This window comes from Vombatus ursinus, unplaced genomic scaffold (assembly GCF_900497805.2).
Source record: "Vombatus ursinus unplaced genomic scaffold, bare-nosed wombat genome assembly UNPS02014791.1, whole genome shotgun sequence".
NCBI lineage: Eukaryota > Metazoa > Chordata > Mammalia > Diprotodontia > Vombatidae > Vombatus > Vombatus ursinus.
This window is the reverse complement of record NW_020954569.1, coordinates 66,431,839-66,453,656: the sequence shown is the minus strand read 5'-3', so window position 1 is coordinate 66,453,656 and position 21,818 is coordinate 66,431,839. Positions and strand designations below refer to the sequence as shown.

The following is a 21,818-nucleotide window of genomic DNA, read 5'->3' as shown; positions in this document are numbered from 1 at the left end:
GTGGAAATAAATGTTGAAAACAAAAAAAAAATAAAAATTACCATTGAAAAAAAAAAAGAACTTAAGAGATCACCTAGTCTAATCCCTTCATTTTAGAGATGAGGAGACAGTCCCAGAAAGCAGTGATGAACTAAAAGTCACATAATGAAGCAAATAGCAGGGCACAGACTTAAACCCACATCTTTTGACAGTAAATTTCAATGCTCTATAAGGCGTGTTTCCTGGTTCCTAATCTAGGAACATATTTTTATTAAATCTCATACCCTCTTAGAGAAAGAAAAGAAGGTGAAAAGAGGCTCTTGCAATAGCCTGCAGCTACTGAAAACAATATCATAAATGCAACATTATTGAGAATCAGCCACATCTCCTCTAAAGACATCCACCCTTTCACCTAGAAATAGTTCCCACATGGTCACCTTCAACTGAGACAGCTGGTGATGGGACCCAGGACAGTTTGCCATGAAATGAAGTCAAGGCAGTGAGATGGCAACCTGAACTCAGTTCCACCAATGAGTAGGGCACACAGCTCGGCACTCTGAGCCTTTCTTAACATCAGGGGATGTAGTTGTTCTGAGGCACCACTAGGGGGCAGGATAGACCATGCATCCCTTAACAAAATGAGTCTACATTTCAGACTGAGGTCCACAGGTTGGCTTGAAGGCTGACAAATTCAGGCTTAGGGCCCATTTCTCCTTCCTGGTGGAAAAGTTGCAAGAATATTAACCACACAATCTATTAGAGGACCATGCAAGTCATTATCAGAGAAATGTGCAAAAGACTGCTAGAATGAATAAAAAATTGGGGAAAAAAAAAGATGGCTAGGCCCTTGTTCCCCTCCTACCCTTGAGGTGGGATGTTCTTTTGGCCCAAAAGGCAGCCAAGAACCTACACGGGCACTTGAGTTAAGTGAGCATTTGAGTAACTGTCTTGGATAACTCTATCAATTGGCAAACATTTGACCTGAGAGAAACAATTTCCCTTCTCTAGGACTCAGTTTCCTTATCTGAAAAATTAGGGAAGCTAGCCAAAAAATAAAAAAAGCACCAGGATTTATCAAGATTTAAATTCCACGGTCCAGTGAATCCTTTCACACGTATGTCATTTTATCTTACAAAATTCTTGTGAAAGAGGCAGGACAGCTGTTACTACCCATATTTTACAGATAAAGAAACTAAGCCTGGACTAGAACCTAGGTCTCCTGCCAGGAGTTTTCTTGAGAGCTGATTGTTAAAGTTTCAGTGTAAGCACTTACACCTCAAAAGTTGGCAAAGGCTAACAAAATCAGGGCTTGGTTTGTTTTGTTGATTTATCCATAATTAAGAAAGTGATGGAGCCTCCATGTTTAATTATGACTTGCACTTAACATGGGCTAGGCACTGGTGGTGATGTTCAAGGGTATGATACAGTACTTTGCTCTCAAGGGGGCATGGAAGTAACATAGCAATACTAGAAGGAAATAGCAACAAATGTCAACACTAGATGCTAAATAAGTGGTACAGACAATAGGTGCTGAGGATCACAGGACTATGAACTCCTTCCTCATTAGCATAGTCATCTTTATGGAAGAGATGGGCCGAGAATCCAGCCAAGACCTCTCCAGCCACAACAGTACTATATTAAAGAACTCTTGCTTGGCAGTTTTTCCCCAAATCAAGAAAAATGTCTGAATTTTCTAGGTGCTTGCATCATTGGGGAGTGGAATAATTCCTATTAGAAAGATAGTCATTCTGAACTGGGCAAAATCATGTTCACCAAGGATAAATTGACAAGGATACTCAAGTACTGCCTCTTTGAAACTGGCTCTTCCCTACCAGGGGTGGGGAACCTTTGACCTCGAGGCCACGTGTGGCCCTCTAGATCCTCAAGTGCGGCTCTTGGACTGACTCCAAACAAATCTGTGAGGTTTGAATGCTGCCAAAGGGCCACATGGGGCCTCAAGGCCATGAGAGCTTCAAATGCCTCCTGGTTCATTCAGCAACCCTGGTCTCTCTAACTAAGACAACATCAGCACCTGCCAGTTGTAAACACGTAAAGAAAAAAATTTCCCACTTACTGCTGGACAGAATTTCTCAAGAAAATCAAAGTAACCAGGAATAGGAAAAGAGAGGCCAAGGAAATTAAAACCTAGGCTCAATTTTTGATTTCCACTGAGATCTCACTAGTATCTTTTAAGCCCTGTGTACTTGAAAAGAGGCTTATTTTAGTGGATAAATAGGGTTTTGTATTAGGCTATGTGGGAGATTATAAAGTCATAGATATCCTACTTAAATTAATATTTGATTTTCAACTGAGGAATTAAATCTGCAGTTGACTCAAATTTTTATTTTTATCTTTATGGACTCAAGGCCAACCACAGTGCCTGGCAAAACAAGTGCTTAATTAATAAATGCTTTGTGGATTAACATTGGTCTCTCCTAGAATGCTTTCGTTACTTTTGTTTTGTTGCTAGTACCACAAAATCCACTCTGAAACAATATATCAAGAATAAGAATTGTATCCTCCGCTATGTACACAACAGTCACTCAGAACATACTTGTCAATTAATTAAAGTCACTGAACTACAATCAGCCTATGAAGGTGTAATCATAACTGGGAACAAGGACAGCTAGGTTTTAATCTTGGCTTTGCCACTAACTGCCATGTCACCGTAGGCAACTTAACCTTTCTAGGCCTTGGGTTTTCTCATCTATAAAGTGAAAGGGATAGACCAGATTAGGGATTCTTCACCTTTTTTGTGTCAAGAATTCCTTTGTTTTTTTTTATTTTTTATGGGTTGTTTTTTTTTTTGTTAGACAGTGGGGTTAAGTGACTTGCCCAGGGTCACACAGCTAGTAAGTGTTATATGTCTGAGGCCAGTTTTGAACTCCGGTTCAAAACTGAATCCAGGGCCAGTGTTCTATTCACTGCGCCACCTAGCTGCCCCTCAAGGATGCCTTTGGAAGTCTGATGAAGCCTACGGATTCCTTCTCAGAATAGTGTTTTCAGAAACTGAAGATCATACTAAATTTCAGTTAGAGGTTAGCAAAAATAAAGATGTGATGTTTTCCTCACCCACATTCCTTTGAAATCTATCCATGGAGTTTGGTCCATTGACCCCAGGTTAAGAACCTCTAGACTAGATAATCTGTGTATATAAAACAGGGAGGGTCAGCGCCAGGGGTAAGGATGAGGTAGAGCCAACAGGCCTGAGCCTTCACCTTCTTTTGTAGGGATGGTGCTAAATAGCATAAGGATATGGGTAAAAGCGGAAATGGGAAGCTGGGATAAGACAACAGGTCAGGCTGTCCTCCTTAGTCTGAGATCCACAGATGATATAACCCAGCCACTGGCACATCACAGGAATGTCTGAGTAGCGCTCAATACTAAAGAGCACTTCAGCCCTGCTTGCTGTGTTAGAAAGTCAGAGACTGGCAACGTCCTTGGTCTGAAGGCCACCAGTTGAGTCAAGAAACAATGCCTCTGAATGCCATTAGGAGGTCTAAGGTATATATTGGGGGGAAGATAATAAAGGAAAAGGGAGAAAGGGAATAAAAGATGAGGAAAGGATGAACAGGAAAAATAAATTAAATAAAGTAAAATATGCACATGGTATGAAGGGGTAGGGAGTCAGGATGAACAACACAATTATTCATAATCCCTTCCAGAACTGCCTATTGCACTGAATGACTCTCAGAAGGACACATATGCACCCCCTTGGCATTTGCTACTGCTTTTGTGAATCCTTAGATCCTTTGAGGATGCAGAGATCTGTGTTTGCAAGCTTTTCTCCACCTACTGGGATTTGGCCTGATTCAGAAATTGGAAACAAATCAGCTCCTGAGGTTTACCAAGTACCGCAGGCAACTGGAGGTGTTAGTGACAACTTAAATTTTTTAAAAGCTTAAAAACTAATTACACCCACTTAAGAAACTGCAACAATCCCTTCACCCCAACACTGTGCTTGAAAAATGCTCCATCAATGAGGTGGCTGACCCAGTCTCATCTATTTCAGGCCAAAGGTACAACATCTGAGTGATGCCTTGGCCTGCTTACATGGTCTTTTTTTTTTTTTTTTTTTTTTTTTTTGGAGAGGGGGGAGAAGAAACAATTACCAAAAACAGGTTAGTCAATTTCATCATCATCACAGAAAACCATAGCTAGCATTGTGTCAGGATGTTAAAACATTTATCACATATGACAGTACGTAGAACTCTACCAAACACTACTGAATGACTTCCTAAAGAACAGGATTCACTCAGCACCCCTCACCAATGGGGGCGACCAACAGCAGGCACCACCTGTCTGTGCACATACCTGCCAGGCAGGGAGGACTTTCTCTATGTCGTTCAAGTTGATTCCTTCCCCATCTTCCAGCTTCCCTTTTCCACATCTGAGCCCGAAGCAAGAACAAAAGAGAAAGAGGAAAAAAAAGAATGAAAACTTCCATTTTGTTCCCATCTGGCATGTACAATCCACAAAAGGGAGAGAGAAGGGTAATGGTTGGAGGTGTTTCTAGATTGTGTGAAAACCGTATTTCACCCTCTCCAAAATTCTTAAGAACCATGAGAGTCCTCTGTAGGGTACAGGCTGCTGCCTCAGTGGTGATCACCTCTCTATGGCTTATTCACAGCAGATATGCCTTCAAGACTTGACCTCCTCACGAGGCACAGACTGTACCTATCTTTGTGGGCTGCGCAGCCCATTTGTAGTAGAAGACAACCCTAGGACAATAACAACTCGGGGATTTACCTTGCCTCTTCTCAATGAAGAGTTCACAGAATCTGAGAACCTGAAAGTTGGAAGTATTTGTGCAGAAAACCCATACCCTAAAGAAACCCTAATGGTAAGATACCTGAAAAGTGATCATCCAACTTCTATCTAAAGACTTACAAGGAGAGGGAACCTACTGACTGATTGCCTCCTGAGGCAACCCATTATTCTTTCAGACAGATTGTTAGTTTTCCCTTTTTTAAGTCTAAATTGGTCTCTTCATAAATTGCATCTATGGATAATGGTTCTTCCATCTGGGGCAAAACAAATTATGTTAATCCTTCCTCCACAAGATAGGCCTTTGGATCCTTGAAAAGAGTCATTGCATGTTCCCTGAGCCTTTTCTTCCATGGCCTGAATATCCCTAGTTTCTTTAAATGATGCTCACACGCATGGAACAGTGGTACTTCAACATTCTGCTAGCCTTTTTCATGCTTGAGAGTTTTTCAGTATTCTGCTTAAACTGATCACAGTACTCCTGATGTGCTCTGACCAGGGCAGAACACGGAGACATTGTCCCCACCTATACCTTCCAGGTAAGCCTCTCTTAATATAGCCCAAGATTGCATTAACTCATTGATGTTGATGGTGATGTCTTATGGATTCCTTCCTTCTTTCCTTTTTTCCTTCCTTCCTCCCTCCCTCCTTTTCCTCTTCTTTCAAATCTGGTCCCATTTAACAGACAGAAAGACTAAAGCTAGAAGAGGTGAAGGGATTTGCCTAACACTATACAGTTAGTATATGGTTCAGCCAAGTCTTTTAATTCTAAATCCCATGGTCTTTCTATCACACCCTGCCTGCACGGAACCACGATCATGAAAGAAAATCTGAAGTGGTCAAGAAGTCACAAAAATTGGAAAACTGACGGAATAAACAAAGAATGCAGGAACAAAGTGACTTCTCTGAGGTGTCTTATTAGTCTGGCATTAAGACCTTCCATAACCTCACTCGCTGCTCCTTTTCTAGTCTTATTTCATATATCCCCCTCCACACACTCTACATTCCAGACAAAGTAGACTACGCAACTTCTTACTGGTCTCCAAAACTGACACTCTTCCTCCCACTTCTATATGTTTGTGCAAGTCATCCTTAATGCTTGCAATGAATTCCCTCATCATCTCTCAGAATCTTTGTCTTCACTCAAGGATCAGCTTGTGCCACCTCCACCATGAAGCATTCCTTGATCTCCCCAATTATATATTTTCCTTGCATTATATTTATTTGCATTCATTTTGTATCTCTCCCCTCCCAGTAGAACACAAGTTCTTGAAGAGCAAGAATTGATTTGTTTTTGTGTTTCTAGCACCTTGCTTGGCATAGAATAGATGCCTAATAAATGTTTATTAAGTTGAACATGGCTTTGGGTTCAATCTTGCTGCCCCTACTATTCTCTGAGTTGTCGGGGCCTTTTGCATCGTTTCCTACTATTCCTCCCTGGCCTGACTACAAACTACTCTGTAGTTCTTTAACCCCCATAATATCAGCACTAAACAATCTTACTCTTGGGTAAGTGTGGATGCCCAGGATGGATGGCATTCTTAGGCCTGGGACGCATTCACACCAATATCACTGCTGTAATTGCTGCTTTATATACCTAAGAAAAGCAACAGCACAGCATGATATATCCAGGTTTTCTCACTGAGGACCTTCCAGTCTCCTCTAGTCTATGAACTCAACCAACAAGTAATCTCACTCACTGGGATTAATGCTCCTCTCCAAATCTTGGACAATCGGTCCATTCGTTCTTTTAAACAATATTATTTCATGAGCCCCTCTTCTATGCACAGAACTGCGTTAGACCTTGAGGCAAATAAAAGATGACAAATGTGATGGGGTAACCAAAAAAATTAATGTAATCTTGTAGGCTGAATGAAGATAGGAACAATTTACAATTAGGAAGTAATGATGCTTCTGTATTTCTACTCTGTTCACATCACATTTGGAGGATTGTACTCATCTCTGAGTGACACATTTTAGGAGAGAAACTGATAAGCTGTAGTGCTGACAAGCAGGATTATAGTAATAACAAGATGATTTTATAGGACATGTTAAATCAATCAATGTTTTTTAGTCATGTCTAACTCTTTGTGACCCCATTTGGGGTTTTCTTGGTAAAAAAAAAAAAGAAAAAGAAAAACTGGGGTGGTATGCCATTTCCTTTTCTAGTTCATTTTATAGATGAGGAAATGGAAACAAATAGGGTTAAGTGACTTGCCCAGGGTCAGATAGCTAGTAAGTATCTAAGGTTGGATTTGAACTCAGATCTTCTTGACTCTGGGACTGGAGCTCTATCCACTGAGCCACCTAACTATCCCAAAAATCAACCAATAAAAAACACTTATTAAGTGTCTGTAGGATAGGAGCTATTATAATCCACCTTTTACAGATGCAACTGAGACTAAGAGGTTTAGTGACTTGTCCAGGGTCACATGTCTACGAAGTATCTGAGGCACGATTTGAACTCAGGTCTTCTAGACTCTACTAAGTTCAATAGTCTATCCACTGTACTGGCCAGGCTTACAGGATTTCAGAGAAGGAAGAGAGATTATTTCTGGCTAGCATAATCAGGAAGGTTTCATTGGAAGAGGTGGTGCTTGAGCTGGACCTTAAAAGATGCACAGGGTTTTGACAGGTGAAAGTAGGTGGACAGGGCATTCCAGGTAATTACAGGTAATGGGAAAAACAAGAGCAAAGTCAGAGAGGAAGGAAAGCAACACTGGGGAGGTGCTATATGGGCAGGCAGGTGTAAAGCCAGAGATGTATAGTTAGAGTCAACCTCAGAAGTCATCTAGTTCATCCCCCCTCCCCCGAATCAGAGATGGGACTGGAACCCAAGCCTTCTGACTCCATAGCAAGTGTTCTCTCCACTGTATCATGCCGGCAGTTTGGCACCAGAATGTGCTGGACTTCATCATGCACTGGCATCACAGCCTTATAAACAATACCAGCCCTCTCTGGTTTCTTCAGAGCAGCAGCGAGCGATGGGCCAATCAACTCTGCACAAATGGCTGATGTATATCTGTGTCCCAGCGCTATGCAAACTATTTGAGAGCTTTTGGAATTTGTGTAGGAGGAACAGGTTGCTCTGAAATAGCTGATCCTTGTGGTCAATATTCTTTCCAATGGGATGAAGTTCCCAGTGGACTTCTGTTGCTGTATGGAATCTCCAAGTTTTACATTCTTGCTCCAAGATAAGTCTGGAAAAGGCGAAATTTCCAGGCAAAGCCACAAGATGGCAACATCCCTCTCTTATAGACAGTTGCTCCTAGGTAAACTCAGGTGAACCATGACTTGGCCAGGGAGTCGTGAATCTGCATGGAAATTCTGAGAGTCTGGTAGACTTTGGCTGATCCCAGCAAGCCCACCTGCAGGAATTCAGAGTGATCAGAGTTGGCCAGGAGATGCTGCTATGGCTTTGAGCAGGGAGAGAGGCAATATTTTCTCCCCTGAAGATGCACCTAAATGGACTTTCTTTTTAAAATGACTCATTTGTGCAATAGGTGTGGATCGCTTTGGTGGCCTTATTTTTCCTTCCAATTTACCCTCTTCATGAAAAAGATATATATATTTTTGGCCAGTGATAATGGACTAAATCTCTTCCATTCTCTGTGACTCAGTTTCCTCATTTGAAAACTGCCTCTTAAGGGGGCTGTAAGATTTTTGTGAATCTCTGGGAAATCCCACCTTCCCTGATAAGTTCAGCCCATATTAGATAACTCCTTCTCTAATTCTTTTCATGCTTCCTGAAGTTGACACACAAGAAGCTTCTCTTTATCAACCTGTTCTTGAATTGCTCATATTACGTATTTCAGCTCTTCATTATATGTTATCTATCATTTCATGCTTATGTCTTCTTTTTCTCCCCAATTTCTGCTCCTAGCTCTTAATGGGCAGCCCCCATGCTGTTTATGCCCCCCGCCCCGTGATCAACCTAGTGCTGGGCACATAGTAGGTTCTTAGAATATGAGCTCTTTGAGAATGGAGATTGTTTCATTCTTTATTTTTGTATCCTCAGTGCCTAGTACAAAGCCTGGCTCATAGTTGGTGCTTAATAAATATTTGTTGATTGATTATAAAGGCTTAACTAGTTAAACTGAGCTCTTTTAAGAATAAAATCTAATTCTAAAAACCATTTTTTCATTGAGCGACATGGTGTGTTACGAAGAGCTGACAACTTCTTGAAAGGCAGTCAGGGAATGCTAGAGCTCAGAACTCCCTGAGACATGATAAATGCTAATGTCAACTGCAATGACCTTTAATGCTATGTTTGAGGTATGGGGAAAGTCTGCCACTGCTAAGGGTAGATGGGATGATGATGAGGATCATGAATTACAGATTAGAGAGAGAAGGTACAACTACTCATCTCCTATTTTGGTTCTTGTTACCTTTACTAAGGAGAATTATCTTCAGGCTGAGAAATATAGCACATAAATGGATAATGGGGAATTGAAACCCAAGATAAGTGAGGAGATTAAGCTTGGCACAATCCTCAATAACTTCAAATCAACATCAAATCTTGGACAATTACATACTAGGCTACTGACAGGACTTCTGAATGTTTTGGGTTACTGAGCCACTGTTGGTGAATTTGTGGTATACCGGAGAGGGGATGCAGAACTCAGGACAAGCAAATATCCAGGGTTACAAAACTGGTTAATAAAAAACCCCACATAAAGGATAACTGGATTTCAGTAGACATTTGGCATGGTCTCACAAGACTGTATACAAGATAAAGAGGTGAGATAATAAACAGAATTCAGAACTAGTAGAAGAATTGGACTTAAATGAATAGTAATTAATGGACTGATGTTGACATATGAGGAGTTTTCTAGTGGGGTACGTAAAGGTGCTTCCCTTGAACCTATTCTGTTAAAAAAAGTGTCATTAAGTAGCCTGAAGGTGTAGATAATATGCTATTAAATTTGTGATGACAGGGATCATTAGATGATGGAATAAGTACCCAAAGGTGTGGATGAGTTAGTGCAGGGCTTCTTAAACTCTTTCCACTTGCAACCCACAGTTCTAGCACTGAGCTAGAACACTGGACCAGATGGAGGAAGATGAAATGAAATAGAGATAAATGCAAAGTCTTAAACAATGATTAAAAAAATCAATTGTAAAAGTCCCAGGATTGAGGACATGGAACTAGACCACAGTTAATTATTTAAGGGTTTTAATACACTAAAAACTCAACATGAGTAAGCAGTGTGACATGGCAGCCAAAAATGCTAATAGAATCTTAAGTTAAATAAACAGGATGGTATTCAGAATAACAGAATAACAGGTGCTTCTCTTAATGTAGTCCAAGATCACATCAGCTTTCTGGGCTGCCATATAACAATGCTGACTAATACTGAGTTTGTGGTCTACTAAAACCCTCAGATCTTTTTTTCAAAGTATAATCTACCCATTCCTTCCCCATCCTATACTTATGAATACTCCATATACTTGTGAAGTTTATTTTTTTAACCCAAGTAGAAAATTTTACATTTATCCCTACTGAAATTCATCTTACTAGATTAAGCTTTGTGTTTCAATCTGGCTTAGAATTTTTTTCTATTCTGCCTCTCACAGTTTTGTGTCATCTGCAAAACTGATAAGTATACAATTTTTGACTTTATCCAAATTACTGATAAAAATGTAAAACAGCTCAAGGTCAAACATTTCACTGGAGACTTCCTGCCAAGCTGACATTGAACCATTAATTAATATTCTGAGTCTGATCATTCAACCAGTTGCAAATTCATCTAATTGTATTACTATTTAATATTCTCTTCATCTTTTCCACAAGAATGATTATATTTTATTAAAGGCTTTGCCAAAATCTAGGGTAGTTTAGAAACTCTGTCAAAAATGGAAATAAAGTATGCCCTTCTCTTGATAAATTCATGCCAGTTCTTTGTAATCACCACTTCTTTTACTAGATGTTTACTATCTCTTAATGATTCATTCTAGAATTTTTCCAGGAATCAAAGTCAAATTCTGTGTTCTACAGTTTGTAGACTCTTCTCCCTTTTTTGAAAACTGATAGTGCATTCGCCCTTCCTCGCTCCTGAGGCACTTTGCCCATTTTCCAGTTTTTTTTTCCTTCAAACACCTGTGACAGTGAGGGACACTGCAATCAAATCCCCTAGCTTTTTCAATCTGGAGGATGTCGCTCACCTGGCTCAGGTGAACTGAATTCATCAAGGGCAACTAAATAATCTCCTATTTTTTTTTTTTTTTAACTTAGGGCAGCTAGGTGGCACAGTGGATAAGGCTGGGCCTGAAGTCAGGAGGACCTAAGTTCAAATTCGGTCTCAGACACTCACTAGCTATGTGACGATGGTGGGCAAGTCACTTAACTCTATTTGCCTCAGTTTCCTCATCTGTAAAACGAGCTGGAAATGGAAAACCACCCTAGTATCTCTGTCAAGAAAACCCCAAATGGGGTCACACAGAGTTGGACACAGGTGACTGACTAAACAACACAGCAAGTAATTTAAATGACTTCCTGAGAGAGAAGTTCAAGTAGGGGCTGGAACCTATGGTGCATTGCTGTGGGGGTGACACTACCTTTGTCAGTCACATCCTCTTTTCCTTTCCCTTTCTCTAACCGCTTTTACCAGATACCATCTTTTCTCTTTCTCACTTCCCCCTTCCCTATTTCTCCTCTAATCTTTTCTTTTTCATCTAAGCTCCTTAAGGGTGGAGACTGTATTCTTTCTCCATGACCCAGCAGAGTGCCACAAACAAAGCAAATGCTTAATCAGTTTTTGCTAACTGACTTTCCCACCTTTTCTCTCCAATCTTCCTTTCCTCTCTACTTGCCCTTGCTTTTCTTCCTTCCCTTCTTATTTCTTCCTTCTTCCTTGCCTTATTTCTTCTTTCTCCCTTTCCTCTTCACCTACATCCTATTTTCTCTCTCTCCTTTTCTTTCTGCTTCTACTTCTTTTTCCTCACTGACCTCTCTCTCTCTCTTCATCTACATTTTATTTCCTTTCCAATTTTTCTTTCTCCCTTCTTCTAGGCCCCTGCCTATGCTTCCTATTAAACCTGTTCCTTCTACCTAGCTCAGCATAGCCCCACTGGGAATCATAAGAGCCATGAAAGCAGATGAACTCCAACTCACAAAATGTCAGAGCTGGAAAGAACTCAAGAGAGAGAGGTCATTAAGTCCAATTTGTGACAGAAAGAGAATTCCCTCTATATTAGTGCTGATAAGTGGCCATCCAGCCTTTGCTGAGGTCTAAGTTCTTATGTCTTTGCTAGGACAAGAGGGAAGGAGGCAAGATGAACATTTGTCTGCAAAGTACTGAATTCACTATCTGTAGGGGGTGTGTGTGTGTGGGGGGGGGGGAGAACAGAAGAATATCATTCTCTTAAAACAGGAAGAAAGGGGAGCTTACCGGAAAGAATCAAAAGTATTGGCAGCCCAGATATCAGTGCCCAACATGTCCATAGAGTTGTCTTTGTTGCCGTTCTGAAAGAGAAGACAGACATAGAGAAGGAAGTCATTATTCTGAGAGTCGAAGTGTGATAACAGACCAGTTACATTCACCCCTTTAGGGGACAATCCCTAACATATGACCTGCCAAGGTTCTATGGCACACACTTCTGTCTTTCAGAAAAAGGAAATGTCATCATTAGAATGGAGGCTTCTAAAGCATCTAATCTAATCCAGCCCTACAGAAGAACACCCTCTCCAACATCTGGGACAAGTAGCCACCTGATTTCCACTTGAAAAGCTCCAGCAAAAAGAAAATAATTACCTGTCAAGTTAGCCCATTCCACTTTGGGATGGTTAGCTGGTGGTAAGTTTTTTTCCTTATATCAAGGTGAAATTGGCTTCCCTGCATCTTCCCTCCACTGGTAACAATTCTACCCTCTACAGCCAAACAGAACACAGCTTATCCCCCTTCAATGTGTGAGTCCCTTTCAAAAACTTGAAGACAGCCATGACATGCCCAGTTCCTTCAACAGATCCTCCTATGTCATTGTCTCTAGTACCTTTGTGATCCTGACCATATGGATCTTTTGGATGTACGCTGGTTTTTTTAATGTCACTCCTAAACTGTGATGCTCAGAATGGATCTTTCCACCAGAGGTGACAAGAAAAAGGAAATTGTTTCTATACTGGAATTATCTCCACCTAAAACCAGAATGCTGCCAAGTCTGATGTACCCTATGTGTCATCTTCAGAGGTAGTGCAATGAATTATTTTTTAAAATTTGTATTGAGATATGCAGTAATAGAAATTATATCACCCCATCACCGTGGGCTGTGACCAGCCCCATATCTGTATTCCACAGGATTTCTGTAGTAGACAAAGCACACAGCAGGAACTCACCCAAAATGGCTGACTAGTAGGTCCTGATGTGAATGTCTAGCATCCTTGGGTGGGTGGCTATCTGCAAGGCTAGTATAATCTCTGTTACAAGAGGCTGACATTTGGGGTTCCCTGTTAACTTTTCCCCAATATTACAATTTCTAGTTTCTCGATGACATGAATCAATGGATTCTTCCCACTTCCACCAGGCCCTCAATTCAATAATTAATTCCTCTCTTCTCTAGTATTTCACCACCTCTTCTACAAATAAGCATGCCTGGATTTCCCAATATTAAAAACAAAATCAAACAAATGCACTCTCTTGATCCTGTTGTCTTCTCTACCTACTTTCTGGTCTCTTTCCTCCTGCTGCCAAACTCCAAGAACAAGTTATCTGAAATCAATGTCTCCATTTACACGCTCATTCATTTTTTAACCACCAGGAGTTTGGTTTCCAAATCCAGTGAATTCTCTCTTCCCAAACTCCATACTCTTTTCTCAGGTTTCCTTCTTGACTTCTCTGCAGCATTTGATACTGGTGACTGTCCCTCCTTTAAATTCATTGTACTTTCCTTGTTCTCTGATCCTAACCATTGGGATCCTCCTCTACTGTCTGCTGTGAATGTCCCTTTGGTCTCTGTTCCCGGTCCTATGTTCCTCTCTCTCTACATTTTTATCCTTGGTGAGCTGAGTTTAACCATCACCTCCATGCCAATGGCACAGGTAGATGGCTCAGTGAACAGAATTCTAGGCCTGGAGTCAGATAGACCTGAGTTCAAATCTGGCCTCAGACACTTACTAGTTGCATGACCTTGGGCAAGTCAGTTAACCTCTCTTTACCTCAGTTCCTCATCTATAAAATGAGCTGGAGAAGGAAATCGCAAAACACTCTAGTATCTTCACCAAGAAAATCTCAAATACAGTCATGAAAAGTCAAACACAACTGAAATGACTAAACAACAACAAAGGTCCCTTCCAGATCTAAAATACTCTCTAACACTATGATGTTGATATTCTCATCTTATTCCTGTCTTCTACCTTCTCTGTTACCACATGACCCTGTTGTATAGAGAAAGAGCATTGGGTTTGCCCTAGGCTCTACAATTTACCACCTGTATGACTTTGGAATTATTCACTTAAATTATCTTGATTTCAGTTTTTCATCTTTAAAATGAGGTCACACGGTCTCTTCCAGGTGTAAAAGCCTGTGATCTTTGATGACAACCTCATGTGGTCTCTCAGATTCACCTGTTCCTATCCAGTCCCAATGCTATCCCAATATAGGTCTTTTTTTCTCCCATTTTTTCTTCCCTTTTTTTTTCCCAATAAGCTGTAAATACAGCTTATTTGACCACCTGTCCTCTACTATCTTTCCTCCTCCAAACCATTCTACCAACAGAACAGTAATATCTAGAACATTACTTTTATTATGTTGCTCCTTCGCTGAAGATGCTACGATGGCTCCCCATTTCCTTCACTCTCTACTTAAAAGCTCTTCTTAGTTCTCCAGACCTTCCTTCTATATTTCAAGATTTTAACATCTGATCTGATTTCCCACCACTCTGCAACATGCAGCCGCTCTGCGATAGCAGATTCAGGCTCTTCCCAACTATACTAGCCTGCAATGATCTCTTTTTTTCCCCTAGGAAATCTTATTGAATTTCTAAGTCAGTACCCACAAGCTTTTATATTCGTCCAGACTTGTGATTTCACTGCTATAGGGAATTCCTCAGTTAGGAAACTCCTTCTATCAATGCAGATGTTCTAGAACTTTCAGTTTGATGGTTTTGTCAGGGGCACTGAGAGGTCTAAGTTACTTTCCAAGAGTCAGTCATACAGCCAGCATATCTCAGCATAGGACGTCAACCCAGATCTTTCCAGTTTTCCTACGGATACCTCTCACCCTAGAGCTTAGCACTTAATTACTGTCTAAGACAATTCAACAAGCATTCATGGAGTGCCTATTAAGTATCAAGCATTGTACTAAGCACTACAGGGGATGCAAAAATAACTAAAAAATGGTCCCTCCCTTGATATTATTTATAAAGCAAAGATATTATTACTCCTTGAAGGCAATGAATGTATTTTTCTCTTATATTTATTCATTTAATAAACAGCTCAGAGTACTCACAGCTTTTCACAGCCAGGTTCCAACCTACCTTTTCAGACTTATTATAAATTATTCTCCTTCACTCTCTAGTCCAGCCAAACTGGCCTTCTTTCTGTTCCCATCAAAGGAACAACAACACATATGGTATTATGTTCCATCTCTGTGCCTTTCCACACAGAATGCACTCATTTTTTGTCTCCACTTATGAGAATCTCTAGCCTCCTTTATAGCACATCCTCCATGAAGCCTTTCCTGACTCCTCCCCCACCCTCTCAGAGGCTAATACATCCCCTTGAAAGTCTCTCATTTGCTTTTGAATATATTTTATATGTCCTTATATTTGTACATGTTATTTCTCTGACAGAATGTAAGTTCCTTGAGGGCAGGAACCATTTCATTTTTGTAACTGATCAATTGCTATAAGACCAATGCTAGACCAATCAATTAATCAGTATTTATTAAGCACCTAATATATATCTAAGTTACTTAATAAATGCTTCCCTGTATCCCCAGCACAAAGAAGAGAGGTAACATTTGGTGCAGCTGAGGAACATTGGATTGGGAGGCAGAACTCAAATAGATGCCAGGTTCCGTCATTAATCAGATGACTTTGGTCAAGTCACTTAACTTTACAGTTTCCTCAACTCTAAAATAGAGATAATAATAAAAGAAATCTCTACGTCACTGAATTATTGTAAAGATCAAATGAAACAATGTATGTAAAGTACTTTGAAAACCTCAAATTGCTATATAAAAATGAGTGATTATTTAAGAAATACTTTCAAATTAACTAATTAGTTCCTACATTTTACTCATCATGAATGCAAGTCCTACTCAATTATCAACTCTGTGATTGAGAGAATTTGGAAGGCCCTATCCTTACACTATCTAAGCCCTGTACCATCCCTATTTATAACATAATTCTAGCATTTCTACTTTAGTCATGATCAAGATTCATCCAAAGGTCTCTCTCTCTCTCTCTCTCTCTCTCTCTCTCTCTCTCTCTCTCTCTAACTCTGGCCACAAACAACATCTGTGAACTGAGAGAAGCCCACATTGAGCAGGCAGGATAAAAATAGCAAAGTGAAAACAACTTCTACCCTAGGATGGGAGCTCATCAACTCTGTTCTCTGATGTCACTTTTGATGACCCCCTGACCTGAACCCCTTACTTGTCCAGACCTGCCTAGCTCACTTGCTTGCCTAGATTCCTAGTCCTGGCCCCCCTAGACAGCTACTCCATGCCCTGATGTGACACCAACATATTTCAGGATCAGAAGGAGAAGATGAGAAAAACTGCAACACTGAGCTCTCAAATAACATCACAGAGAAGTAGAAGAATCTCAGAGGTCTCCAAATGCAGCTCCCTCATTTTAGAGATGAGAAAACCAAGGTCATACAGATTGAGCAAATAATAGTTTAACCATCTCTCCTACTGTAGTTCTGCATGAAAGCCACATAATTGATTGCTTCTTCCCTCCTTCCTTCCTTTTTCTTTTCTTCTTTGGCACCTCAGCTTAAAATGTTCCCTCCCTCTTTGAATTTTCTTAGAGCACTTTGATTGAATCACTCCTTAGTCCCCATCATACGTGACCCTGTATTATAATTATTTCTGTTCACGTCACACCCCCTTCATAGACTGTAAGATCCTGGGGGCAGGAACTGTTTTTTTGTGTTTTTAAATTTTCTGCGTCTAACTAGCACAATGCCTTTTACATATTGGGTGACTAATATATGTTTGCTGAATTGAATTATGCTGTCCCATCTCTAATTTCATCAGCCTAGAGTCACTTCAAGGTTCCACTGTACAGGTTTTCTCTATAACCATCATCACACCTAGCTTATTTCCCACAATCCTCTATGCTTGTCATCATTAATACATTGCTTTCTTCTTCACAGAAGGGGACCCTGTCTTCTGTTTCTCATGTAACCCCCTCCACACAATGCTAGGACCCAGGAATGCTTGCCAGCTAATTAAATTGGCTCTGCTTTGTAATCAGAAGGCTATGCAGGGTGCTGGACCCAACTACAGCAGGGGGTGACAAGTCTACAGCCAAGCCTGAGATTGAAAAATTAAGCCATAACAATAAATCAGGATGTCGCTCAAGGGCAATGAAGAGAGACAGGGACATAAATCTTCAGCTTTGACCTCAGGGGGTGAAACCTGGGTTGTTTCTCCTGCGCTGGCAGGCAGAGAAAAGAGAGGATCCCAGGAAGTTCAATGTCACCTCACTGGAGGATCTGAGAGTATATATATCCCTAAGAGCTGACAGAGACGCCACAACCCCAACCAGGCAAGTGCTTAACAAATACTGAAGACAAACAGAGAAATGCGACTTACACCAAGGCAGCATGTCCAGCAAGGGACCTTAAACTCTTTTTGGCCTGGAGACCCCGAGTGAGCCAAGTGACCATGACCACTGGCAAAGTAAATAGGAATGATTGACTGAGCCCCCTACTTCTGTACCCCCTTCCAAAAATATTTGTGGCTTTTATAACAGGTGGGCCTTGAGTTACACAGCAGATGTATTCCTGGAAAGGTGTATATAAACTGAGTTCTGTTTTAATTGCATAGAAAGACGCAGGCATCATTGCAGCATCCTACACAGAGTATATGTTATGAATGCCTCCTGCACATTTAACTCTAAGGTAGTAAGCTTCCAGAACGGTGACTTCCAGGTCCCAGGCGTTATTTCAGTTTCTCTAACAGTAACACTTGTACCTGACTAGTATTTCCTCTCCAGTGACCCCAGGACATTGCTGTTGTATGCAGGTATTAACACCCAGGCATTGTTCTAGTTTCCTGTATATAAGGTATTATTATTTTTATTACTGTTTCTTGTGCTGTAACATTCAGACAGCATTGCAGTTTCCATTGCACTGAAGGTACATCTTCCTGAGTTCAAATCTGGCCTCAGATACTTACTAGCTGTGTGACCCTGGGCAAGTCATTTAACCCTGTTTGCCTCAGTTTCCTCATCTATAAAATTATTTGGAGAAGTAAATGGCAAATCACTCCAGTATCTTTCCCAAGAAAACCCCAAATGGGGTCATGAAGAGTCAGACACAATCGGAAAAATGACTGAAAAACAACAAAATGACCACACACCTAGACACTGCTGTTACATCCAGTGTAGTGACACCCAGACATTGTTGTAGCTTCCTGCATGATAACACCTAGTTATTGCTATTGCATCTGACCTACTCATACATTATTGTAATTTCCTGTATAGTAACACCCAGAAGTTGCTGTTGCTATTAGCAGAGTAACACCTAGACTGTTGTTTCGTTGGTATTCAGTAGTTTTTCAGTCACGTAGAATCTTCGTGACCCCATTCAGGGTTTTCTTGGCAAAGATACTAGAGTGGTTTGCCATTTCAGTCTCCAGCTCATTTTATAGATGAGGAAACTGAGGCAAACAAGGTTAGGTGACTCATCCAGGGTCACATAGCTACTAAGTGTCTAAGGCCACATTTGAACTCCTGGCCAGGCACTCCTATGAACTATGGCGCCACCTAGCCATCCTGTAATACCATGTGTAGACACATGGGCTTTATCTATTTCTAATACTAATATCTATTTCTAATACTGTAACATTTGGATATAACTGCAGTTTTCTATGGAGTAATAACTGGGCATTACTGGTATTTCCAGCACAGTAACACCCAGATATTACCATAATTTCCCGACTGGTAACCTCTGGATGTTGTTGTTGTCTGTTTGCCAAACAGTAGGCAAGGGAATTTTTTTTTAAATCAGGCATTTTGTCCTAGTGAGTAAATACCTCAGGACCAATCGTCTACCTATAAACAGGTTGTCTTTGCTCCTACTGCTCAAAAGGGTTGATTTAACAACAGGTAAAAAAAAAAAAGTGCTAAGAACTCCTTGGAAGAAAGGTGTCAAACCTTATTACAATACCATTACAATAAACATCTTTGTGTTACAAAACACTGTCAAGTCCTAGTTAATGACCTACTTACAGAAGCCATATTTGACCCAACAATGTTCTGATACAAGAAAAAAATTTTAGATAAAGTCTAAAAAAAAAACCAAACTTAGACAGTTCTTCAGGGCCTTCATTCTTCATGGTCTCAACCCATGGGATCGAAGACACTACAGCTAGAAGGGATAGCAGAGATCATCTAATCTCTTCATTTTATAGATTAGGAAACAGAGAACTAGATTAGAGGAAATGACTTATCCAGGGTAACAAAACTAGTGAGTAGATATAATGCCCCAAGTACCATCTACACCCTCTGGGACTCAGCCATAATAGTCCATTATTGTTGAAATTAGAACTGGAAAACCCACAACCCAGAAGCTTCAAATATCCTACGGTCTACCTCAGCATATGGAGATGGCTTTTTACCAGCCTCTAGATGTTCTCTGCTCCCAACCTCTATGCTACAGAAACCACTCAAGTTCAGCTTCAAGGGGAAAATATTAGAAACACTCTTTCTTCTCCCCTTCTACCCATCAAAAAACCTATATAGATTCCAAAGCCCAGGTTCTATCAGTACCTCCACCATGAAATGATGCTCGATGACTACGCTTCCCTGAACTCCTAGAGAAGCGGTGTCAAATTCAAATAGCAATGGGGAGAAGGGTGGTGTCACTAAACTGTACATAGGGATCCCTGCAGGCTACACACTGACTCAGAAAACCACATTTTAATATCATGTTCCATTGTATTTTTATTTCACTTTGTTAAATATTTCCCAATTAGACTTTAATCTGGTTGGGGGTGAGGTGGGAATGTCAACATTCTTGCAGTGTGTCAGACACCCCTATCTTACAGTATTCACAATCTGTACCAGAGTTCAATCTTGTTTTATCTTGTTCTCTGTTTCATGTTACTTTTCTCTCCTCAGCTTCTCTACAGCCATCTTCTCCTTCTCCTACATTCCCCTACAGAAGAGTTCTCATCATTTAACATAGAACTGGTGTTTAATAATCATAATAACAGCTAATATTTATATAGCAACTATTATATGCCAGGCACTGTGCTAAGTGATTTATATGTATATAATGAAGTCGAAAGTGAGTTGGATTTGGTAGAGGGCAGGGGGATCCTGGTTCTGCTACTTACCACCTGCATGACCAAAGCAATTTACCTCTCTGGGACTCAGTTTCCTCACTTGTAAATTGAGGAGGTTGGATGAGACGACCACTAAAATCTTTTCTAAGTCTAACTCTATGATCCTGTCATCCTATCATCACAAGGCAGTGTGATGTCAGTCAGTCGGTCAAGGAACATTTATGTATTAAGCACCTACTATGTGCCAGGCACTGTGCTAAGTACTGGGGATACAAAGAAAGGTAAAACTCAGTCCCTGCCCTCAAAGAGCTAATAGTCTAATGAAAGAGACAACAAGCAAATAACTATGTACAAACAAACTATAGCAAGATAAAGTGGAAATAATCAACAGAGAGATGGGGAAAGGTTTCCTAGAGAAAGGCAGATTTTACTTGAAACTTGAAGGAAGCCAGGGAATCCAGAAAGCAGAGATGAGAAGGGATAGCAATCCAGACATGGGGAACAACTAGTGAAGATACTTGGAGTTGGGAGGTATATGATCTTGGACAGGTCACTTCCCTTCTCTGGGACTCAGTTTCCTCATCTGTACAATTGGGTAGAGTAGACAAATGATAGGGCTTCTGCAAGTTCTAGCTTGAGTCTAGAGACTCAAAGACAAGCAGCATAGCAGGGAAACGTGTGCCGAGAGTGTCCCACGAACAGGACCTTGAAGCTGTGAAGTCCTCTCCGTCTCTATCCGAAGCGACAACAAGAAAACGCCAATCCTGGTTCTCCAGGCCTGTGTCTTTCCAAGAGAAAACTTCTTGGGGTAATGTGCTCTTCTGACTCCTGCAGGCCCCCAATCATTTCCTATTTTCTTTCTCTAATTAAAACAGATTAGGGAGAGGTGGGAAGCGATGGCTGCAGCCAGAGTTAACTGTACTTCCCAAGCAATCCCTGACCCTGTAAAACACTTTCTCTTCGCTCATTAGGTTTGTTTGTTTGGTTTTCAGTGTGGCCTGTATTTGTATTCATTCCGGACTGTGACAGGAGAGGATGAGGCTGGCAGCCTGCCCTGCTTGCTACTGCTGATAAAAAGTGGTCACACAGTTACTCTGACTGCCTCTTTTTCCAACTCTCACGCAGGCTCTAGGCAGAGACACCCCTGTGGTCTAACCAGCTCCTAAACATGGTAGATAGAAGAGGCAGCAAGTGGAGGGCATAAAGTGTTAGAGGTGGTGTCAGGAAGACCTAGGTTTGAATGCTGCCTCAGACACTTATCAGCTGTGTAACCCAGGTCAGGGCACTGCACATCTCCAGGCCTCAGTTTCCTCATACCCAAATTAGGGAGTTGGACACAATGACCTCTAAAGTCCCTTTGGGCTCTGAATCTATGATCCCAAGTAAGGCTCTTATGCTGTGGAATGCCTGGCACCCAAATTTGGCTGTTATTCAGTTGTTTCAGTTGTGACTCTTCATGATCCCATTTGGGGGAAAGATACTGGAGTGGTTTGCCATTTCCCTCTCCAGCTCATTTTACAGATAAGGAAACTGAGGCCAACAGGGTTAAGTGACTTGGCCAGGGTCATACAGCTAGTAAGTGTCTGAGGCCAGATTTGAAATGACCAAGATGGA

At 40.9% G+C, this 21,818-nt stretch overlaps 1 protein-coding gene across 3 annotated transcripts in view; it reads right to left on the bottom strand.

The window, feature by feature from the left end:
* The window catches only part of CTIF (cap binding complex dependent translation initiation factor), a 484,134-nt gene that overhangs the window by 309,828 nt on the left and 152,488 nt on the right, over positions 1–21,818 (bottom strand). For all 3 annotated transcript variants that reach the window (XM_027869083.1, XM_027869084.1, XM_027869085.1), the window contains exons 5-6: positions 12,138–12,211; positions 4,294–4,369 (exon numbers count right to left, since the gene is read on the bottom strand). In XM_027869083.1, coding sequence (XP_027724884.1) covers positions 4,294–4,369; positions 12,138–12,211 — 150 coding nt within the window. The remainder of the gene's footprint in view (positions 1–4,293; positions 4,370–12,137; positions 12,212–21,818) is intronic.